The 9,686-nt window shown below is 42.6% G+C and overlaps 1 protein-coding gene across 1 annotated transcript; it reads left to right on the forward strand.

Moving 5' to 3' along the window:
* Positions 1-7,004: 7,004 nt before the first annotated feature.
* Positions 7,005-9,276, forward strand: LOC306931827 (SCAN domain-containing protein 3-like; the record flags this gene model as incomplete). The annotated part of the gene is made up of 3 exons (XM_079513437.1): positions 7,005-7,442; positions 8,085-9,021; positions 9,251-9,276. 3 exons carry the CDS (start codon positions 7,005-7,007, stop codon positions 9,274-9,276), a joined length of 1,401 nt encoding a protein of 466 aa, XP_079369563.1.
* Between the last annotated feature and the right edge of the window lie 410 nt (positions 9,277-9,686).

Here is a 9,686-nt window from a genome sequence, read left to right on the forward strand (position 1 = left end):
ACGTGTCATTCACGCTGAGGAAGGCCTACGGGCCGACACGTGCATTGTGTTTGATCTGTTGCTGGGGCATGACTTGAATAAACAAGAAACCCTAAAAGGACAAAAGTGAGGAATTGTATTCCTTTCTAAACAGACTATTTCTGCCAGAAACGTGCACCCGACATTGAACTTTGAATGACTCGCCTGATGAGTGCTTTCTTAAATGGTGCATTTATATAGCGCCTTTATCCAATACATCGATGACGGCGGAAACCATGCAAGGCACCAACCAGCACATCAGGAGCAATTAGGGGTTCAGAGTCTTGCTCAAGGACACTTCGACACTAACTCTGGGGGAGCCCGGGTTCGAACTGGCAACATCCGGCCACTCTACCCCTGAGCCACCGCCACCAGTTTATTATACCAGTGTATTATAATTCTCTATTGAGTACTTAAAGTAAGTAAAGAAATGTAGTAAAGAAATTAATGACCACACATAATTAATCAAATAATAGTAATACGGTAACACTTATAACAGTGACTATAATGCATTGTAAAATTACTATAATGTACTCAAACTATGAGAATTATAACAGCATTACACACTAGGACGTACAATACTTAATAAGTAATTATAAAATTAGTTATTAGTACAATGTATAGCCTACAGCTTACAACTATAATTATAGTGCGACAAAGAGAGAATCCACCAGGTACTCGATGGAGGTGCACAAAAAGGTTTAAAGGTAGACAAAGCAAAGCAAAGCAAAGTTACTATATACCCAGGGTATCTGGGCTAAGTTCAAGAACTTGTTTCCAGCCAGGCCCTGCTCATAGAACATTTCATGGTAGTGGTTCAATGCCTTGCTCAAGGGCACTTCAGCGGTGGTAATTTTAACGTGTCGGACCGCTGATTCGAAGTGGCGACCTTCCGGTATCAAGACCGCTCCGCAATCCGTTCGGCCACCGCTGCCAGCGACTGGCAAGACTGGTGCTTCAAAGATCAGTGGGACTATCGCGGATAATAACACATGTTGGAAATGCAAAGAAGAAATTGGCACATATATGCATATGATTTGGGACTGTCACATAGTATACCCTTTCTGGTGTAGGGTACTGGAATTCCTTGAGAAATGGGTGGGATTGACATTGCCCAGAGATCCGCGGCTCTGTCTATTAGGGGACAGAACTGCTGTCCCTGGCATATCTAAAAAATATTTCACTATTATAAAGGTTGGACTGGTTACCGCTGCCAGAATACTGTTGCGTCATTGGAAGGTCCCCAGAACACCTTAGCTTAGCCCAGATACCCTGGGTAAATATAGTAATCATTTCATTTCATTTCATTACCTGGGCTTAAAGAATGGAATGAAGAAATGATCAAAATAACATCATATGAGTATATGTTGGGCAGGGTAGATGCAGAAAGCATGGGATGAGTTCTGGATGTATATGAACCTTGTTGTTATTTTTCTTCTTTTTTATTTTAACTGTTATGTTTCTTGGACTGGCTATCTGTAAGGTATGTTGTAATGTTTGTAATGCTGCTTTGTACCGAACCTAGATTTTGTACGATTTTGAAAAACAAATACAAATTTGAACTAGAAAAAGTGGCCTTCTGGGCACAGGTCTCCACCAGGAGGATAGGACTGTGTTTGGCAAAATGTTTTTGTGTTTGTTTGTTTTTGCAACAATTTTCTTCATTTTGTTGAGGAAATGCAAAGCCAGATCACTCATAGCATCTCTGAGGATAGAATTCTGGATGAGCAGCACATGTGCAGCATTTTGAACGAAACATGACTACAGAGATCATGTGTACCGATTTGCTTGAGATTTGGATGAAATCTGTGCGACTAACATAAGCAATGTGTTTAGCAGAAATCGGCCTCATGGTGGCGCTATAACCGGCAGATGTGGAGGGATGCAGGGACAATGTTTTTCCATGGCCTCTAGGGAGTGCGCATACATAAGTTGTATACAGATTGATGCAGTTATAGCTAAAAACAGTAATTGGCCTGTTATAGCGCCACCATGAGGCTGATTTGGAAAAGAATGAGTGGCATGTCGTCCTCGACTTAGTGGAAATGTGCGTGTATAATTTCACGGAAATTGCACACTGTTTTTGTGATTTGTGGCATTTTGTTCGAAACGGACCAATCATGTGAGCTTTGGAAGCCAATATTAGCCAATCAGGATGGAATATGGGCAATGGTGCAGATCCGTGTTGATCACATGACTATGTAGATAGTGTATACCGAATTGTGTGATGTATGGTTAAAATGTGTACGGGTAATCTACAGAAATGTGTTTTGCCTAAATCGGCCTCATGGTGGCGCTATAACAGGCCGTTGAGGAATATTTGGGGCAGAGGTTCATCGTTGGCATCCAGGGAGTGTGTGTGCACAGTTTGGCATGGAACGGGCCAACGGTACCGGAGATTAGCTGATAACGGACGGACGGAAGGACGGAAGGACGGAAGGAAGGACACACACACACACACACAGAGTGCAAAACATACTCTCTCCCCATGCCTTCGGCCTGGTGGAGACAATTATAAAAATAAAAAAAAGATCAGTGGGACTGGATTACTGAACAAAAGCACACATGATATACCTGCCCTGATGAAGACTACTTTGTGAGTCGAAACATGTTGGCTTTTTAAACGTTTCTAATAAAACCTTGATTTTATATCCACCCTCTCCTCATTTTTATACCTTTTTGAGTGCTCGGATCGACGGCTTTTCTTCAGTATAATTATAGTGGAGATTCATGGCAAAACAGCACTTCTTATTCCCACATCTTATGTCCAAGACCAAGATTGAGGAATTTAGTCCTAAATCCTTATCATAAACTATTTCTAGATTATAACTTGAGTCAAAACATCAATCCTCTATCTTGGGTGGATGCACATGCAGTCAGCATGGGAGCATGACATAGGCAAAGAGATTCAGACGTGATTTGGAACTGTACAATTGGGCGTACGCGTATCCATACTACCAACCTACTGCCATTTTTTACTTCCCACAGAATACAAGCCCACAAATCCTCAATCAAATGCCATAGCATTTGGAAATATGCAGCATCACCTTCATTATTTCAGTGGGTTAAGGAAATTACGAAGATACTGAGAGACGATTACATAGACTACACACAGACATGGTCTCCTCTCAGACATGGTCATCCTTCCAGATAGGTGACAATACAGGTGATTATTATCTCCATGTCCATTACTGTAGAAGAAAAAAGGTATTGTATTTATAAATGATAAGCGTTATAGACACGGATGGCCATGCCATTGAAACTTGGTTTGTTCACACCTAGATAAAGGATGCATGTAGAAACAGAGTCTTGATGGAGTGAACTGTTATAATGCAAAAAACATGATGCTGGCGTGGATAGAACTGATTGGCCATTGGGATGGGTGTAATAATGTAAATACCCCGTACTTAGTGTATTTACATTATAACAATCCAACACTAAGCTAGTGTTGTTGACTGACAAAGGAAAACAGCTTTTTACCTCCATTATGATGAATTCCTGTTCTGTTCTTTGTCTATATAGAAGTGTCTATTTGTACGTCTCTAAATGTTTTGATGAATTGAACATGGTGGACCCTCTTGTAAACAAGTGTAATGCTTAATTGGGTCGTCCACTCACAGTTAACAGCCTTTGTATTGAGTTTGTGCTTGAAATGTACTGTAATTCTGCAAACTGTTAATAAATATTTCAATCAATCACAATGACAAACAGGACACGTCCAGACAATGACGACCACCCCACAAACTGTTTACAGTGAAACGTGTCATTCACGCTGAGGAAGGCCTACGGGCCGACACGTGCATTGTGTTTGATCTGTTGCTGGGGCATGACTTGAATAAACAAGAAACCCTAAAAGGACAAAAGTGAGGAATTGTATTCCTTTCTAAACAGACTATTTCTGCCAGAAACGTGCACCCGACATTGAACTTTGAATGACTCGCCTGATGAGTGCTTTCTTAAATGGTGCATTTATATAGCGCCTTTATCCAATACATCGATGACGGCGGAAACCATGCAAGGCACCAACCAGCACATCAGGAGCAATTAGGGGTTCAGAGTCTTGCTCAAGGACACTTCGACACTAACTCTGGGGGAGCCCGGGTTCGAACTGGCAACATCCGGCCACTCTACCCCTGATCCACCGCCACCAGTTTATTATACCAGTGTATTATAATTCTCTATTGAGTACTTAAAGTAAGTAAAGAAATGTAGTAAAGAAATTAATGACCACTTCATAATTAATCAAATAATAGTAATACGGTAACACTTATAACAGTGACTATAATGCATTGTAAAATTACTATAATGTACTCAAACTATGAGAATTATAACAGCATTACACACTAGGACGTACAATACTTAATAAGTAATTATAAAATTAGTTATTAGTACAATGTATAGCCTACAGCTTACAACTATAATTATAGTGCGACAAAGAGAGAATCCACCAGGTACTCGATGGAGGTGCACAAAAAGGTTTAAAGGTAGACAAAGCAAAGCAAAGCAAAGTTACTATATACCCAGGGTATCTGGGCTAAGCTCAAGAACTTGTTTCCAGCCAGGCCCTGCTCATAGAACATTTCATGGTAGTGGTTCAATGCCTTGCTCAAGGGCACTTCAGCGGTGGTAATTTTAACGTGTCGGACCGCTGATTCGAAGTGGCGACCTTCCGGTATCAAGACCGCTCCGCAATCCGTTCGGCCACCGCTGCCAGCGACTGGCAAGACTGGTGCTTCAAAGATCAGTGGGACTATCGCGGATAATAACACATGTTGGAAATGCAAAGAAGAAATTTCAAATTGGCACATATATGCATATGATTTGGGACTGTCACATAGTATACCCTTTCTGGTGTAGGGTACTGGAATTCCTTGAGAAATGGGTGGGATTGACATTGCCCAGAGATCCGCGGCTCTGTCTATTAGGGGACAGAACTGCTGTCCCTGGCATATCTAAAAAATATTTCACTATTATAAAGGTTGGACTGGGTACCGCTGCCAGAATACTGTTGCGTCATTGGAAGGTCCCCAGAACACCTTAGCTTAGCCCAGATACCCTGGGTAAATATAGTAATCATTTCATTTCATTTCATTACCTGGGCTTAAAGAATGGAATGAAGAAATGATCAAAATAACATCATATGAGTATATGTTGGGCAGGGTAGATGCAGAAAGCATGGGATGAGTTCTGGATGTATATGAACCTTGTTGTTATTTTTCTTCTTTTTTATTTTAACTGTTATGTTTCTTGGACTGGCTATCTGTAAGATATGTTGTAATGTTTGTAATGCTGCTTTGTACCGAACCTAGATTTTGTACGATTTTGAAAAACAAATACAAATTTGAACTAGAAAAAGTGGCCTTCTGGGCACAGGTCTCCACCAGGAGGATAGGACTGTGTTTGGCAAAATGTTTTTGTGTTTGTTTGTTTTTGCAACAATTTTCTTCATTTTGTTGAGGAAATGCAAAGCCAGATCACTCATAGCATCTCTGAGGATAGAATTCTGGATGAGCAGCACATGTGCAGCATTTTGAACGAAACATGACTACAGAGATCATGTGTACCGATTTGCTTGAGATTTGGATGAAATCTGTGCGACTAACATAAGCAATGTGTTTAGCAGAAATCGGCCTCATGGTGGCGCTATAACCGGCAGATGTGGAGGGATGCAGGGACAATGTTTTTCCATGGCCTCTAGGGAGTGCGCATACATAAGTTGTATACAGATTGATGCAGTTATAGCTAAAAACAGTAATTGGCCTGTTATAGCGCCACCATGAGGCTGATTTGGAAAAGAATGAGTGGCATGTCGTCCTCGACCTAGTGGAAATGTGCGTGTATAATTTCACGGAAATTGCACACTGTTTTTGTGATTTGTGGCATTTTGTTCGAAACGGACCAATCATGTGAGCTTTGGAAGCCAATATTAGCCAATCAGGATGGAATATGGGCAATGGTGCAGATCCGTGTTGATCACATGACTATGTAGATAGTGTATACCGAATTGTGTGATGTATGGTTAAAATGTGTACGGGTAATCTACAGAAATGTGTTTTGCCTAAATCGGCCTCATGGTGGCGCTATAACAGGCCGTTGAGGAATATTTGGGGCAGAGGTTCATCGTTGGCATCCAGGGAGTGTGTGTGCACAGTTTGGCATGGAACGGGCCAACGGTACCGGAGATTAGCTGATAACGGACGGACGGAAGGACGGAAGGAAGGACACACACACACACACACGGAGTGCAAAACATACTCTCTCCCCATGCCTTCGGCCTGGTGGAGACAATTATAAAAATAAAAAAAAGATCAGTGGGACTGGATTACTGAACAAAAGCACACATGATATACCTGCCCTGATGAAGACTACTTTGTGAGTCGAAACATGTTGGCTTTTTAAACGTTTCTAATAAAACCTTGATTTTATATCCACCCTCTCCTCATTTTTATACCTTTTTGAGTGCTCGGATCGACGGCTTTTCTTCAGTATAATTATAGTGTGTATAGCAGTGGCACTGGCATATGGTGAATCATGACCATAAAATATTTGATTCTGTGTACAAAATAATAATAATAATATTTAAATGTTAAGTATATTATATACTGTATATATAATACTTTGTTATGGTTTTGATATATTTCGTAAATCTCTATGGGAAAATGATAATGCTGTGATAATGCAACATTTTAAATACTGATCCCTCCCGACCCTAATAAAGAAAGATGCATATTCTGACATTCAGGTCTGACATCAACTGAGAATCCAAATGCAATACTTGTATTGCATCGTAGAGGCAGCAGAGAGGGCCTACAACAGAGTCCACAGACACATCAAACAGAAGTACACAGCGAAGAAGAACTAAGGAGGAAGACAGGAAGTGCCGTGAGCCTGGAATATTTTTTTCCTCTTTCCTTTTTTTCTTTCTTTCTGTAAAAGTCCCGTACGAGAGCGAAATGGAGCATGCCGAAATGGATCAAAAGCCAACAATGGAGAGCTTAACCGGAGGTGGCAAGCTACGCAAAAGGTCCCGCGCCGATGACTTGATACGGTTCGGGTTGACAGGAGAGCGATTCGGAACGAGTCCAAAAAAGAAGAAGTCTAATAGGAAATACAACGAGTCCTATCTGAAATATGGCTTCATCGCGACCGGTGAGTCGCACGCCCAGAGGCCTCTGTGTGTAGTCTGTGCAGATACGCTGTCGAACGACGCACTGAAGCCCTCGAAACTGCGTCGGCACTTCGAATCGAGGCACCCCGAACTCAAAGACATGACGCTGGAGTACTTCGAGGAAAGAAAACGGACGATAATCAGACAAATAGCACAGAATCAACTGCCGAGTCGTGTTGCCAAGACACCCACAAAGATGGCTGCAGTCAAGAAGAAAGAAGGGAAGAAGGAAGGAAAGAAGGAAAGAAAACGGAAGGTAATTAAACAAGAACAGAATCAAGTGCCGAGTGTTTCACTAGAAGTACAGAATCAAGTGCCGAGTGTTTCCCAAGAAGGACAGAATCAAGTGCCGAGTGTTTCACAAGAAGTACATTATCAAGTGCCGAGTGTTTCGCAACAAGGACAGAATCAAGTGCCGAGTGTTTCACAAGAAGTCCAGAATCAAGTGCCGAGTGTTTCACAAGAAGGACAGAGTCAATTGCCGAGTGTTTCACAAGGACAGAAACAAGTGCCGAGTGTCTCCAGGACACCTACAAAGGTGCCCGCGGTGGAGAGGAATCCGGAGCCGAAGAAGCCCCCATCTAACGTGGTCGCACTGAGAGTAGGCCTGTCAAACCTGGTGGCTAGTCTCATTGGCGAGATTGAGGAGCCATTCACTATTTCCGAGGAGTTGATTCTACCTGCGTGTGAGCTAATTTTCCGCGAGATATTGGGAGAGTCTGCCATTCACAACATAGCACACGTCCATCCTTCAGAAGATGAAATCGCGGGGGACATTGAGGCACAGTTGTTGGATAGAATTAGAGTGTCACCGTGGTATGCGATCCAGGTGGACGATGTATCCAATGATGTCTATAACAAGGCAGTCGTTCTCGTTTATGTGCGATATATATTTCAGGATGACGTGCATGAAGATTTGTTGTGTGCACTGTCGCTGGCAGCTAACACAACAGCCGCAGAACTGTTCATGGCTTTGGATAATTTCATGTCGGGTAAACTGGACTGGTCATTCTGTGTTGGCCTGAGCACAGACGGGGCTGCCGCCACGACTGGGCGGCTGTCTGCTGTTTTCACCGCCAGCGTTAAACAGGTTGCACCTGAGTGTGAACGCACGCACTGTGTCATCCACAGAGAGATGCTGCTTGGCCGCCAAGACATGTCACCTGAACTTAACGGTGTATTGAATGACATTGTCAACATGATCAACCACGTCAAAGCACACGCCCTTAACTCGCATCTGTTTGAGCAGCTTTGTGGGGACACTGACACAGAACTCAAGTGCCTTCTCTTACACACTCAAGTCAGGTGGCTCTCCAGGGGGCGATCGCTGGCTAGGGTGTTTGAGTTACGTGGGCCACTGCAGAGATTTCTTTCAGAAAATAACTCGCCACTGGCAGCACAGTTCACTGATGAGGAATGGGTTGCAAAACTAGCTTACCTGTGTGACATATTCAACCTGCTCAACGAATTCAACCTGTCACTCCAGGGGAGAATGACAGATGTATTCAAGGTGGCAGATAAAGTGGCTGCGCTCAAAGCCAAACTGGGACTGTGGGGACGGCGAGTGAACAAGGGATCCTTTGACATGTTCCATTCACTAGCAGAGGTTTTGGGCGAGACTGAGACGGTGCCATCCTTCTACCAGCTGGTGAGGAATCACCTAGCATTGCTGTCAATGGAGCTGGAGCATTACTTTCCAACCACCAAAGAACAACGTTCAAATGAGTGGATCCGTGATCCATTTGTGATGTTTGATGTCCCTGGCGATGAGTCGTCCCTGTCCACGGAGGAAGAGCGTCAACTCATTGAGGTGGCAAACGATGGTGGCCTTAAAAGTTTGTTTTGGATAACTTCATCTCTGCCGACGTTCTGGGTCAAACTCAGGGCCGGGTATCCCGAGATAGCCACAAGGGCACTGAAAACTTTGCTTCCTTTTCCAACAACCTCCCTCTGTGAAGCTGGGTTTGTCTCTATGATGGCAAGAAAAAATGCAATACAGAATAGACTACAGAGCACACTTCGAGTGTCACTGTCTCACACCCCTCTCGCACGTCTGGTTGCCAGGAAACAATGCTCAGGAATCCCACTGAGGAAAGAAAATGGCTCCCACTGAGCAAGGGAAACATCTGTATCCCATTCATTCATTATTACTATTATTGTTTAATACTATTTTTTTTATCACCATGAGGAAAATTACTAAAACTGTCATGTAAATATTTCTTTCGACATCCTCATATCTGCCATTTTTATCTGCCACTTTCCAATAATCAATTTTCTTGTGTAAATCGTAATTGAAATGCAGATAAAATGCAGTGCATATAGTTGTAGTGTTAAAATCAGTTGCAACAGTGAAGTTCTCCCTCTTGTGGTTATTAGGAGATCCCCTGTCCCTCCTGAGGTTAATTTGAGATCCAGATAAATTGTTACTACACAAAACAAACATACAAGACAAGAGATAGACTGTTTTGTTGTTACTTGGTTGTGAAATTATTTGTAGATG

Source organism: Electrona antarctica (assembly GCF_951216825.1).
Source record: "Electrona antarctica genome assembly, chromosome: 2".
NCBI classification, from domain to species: domain Eukaryota; kingdom Metazoa; phylum Chordata; class Actinopteri; order Myctophiformes; family Myctophidae; genus Electrona; species Electrona antarctica.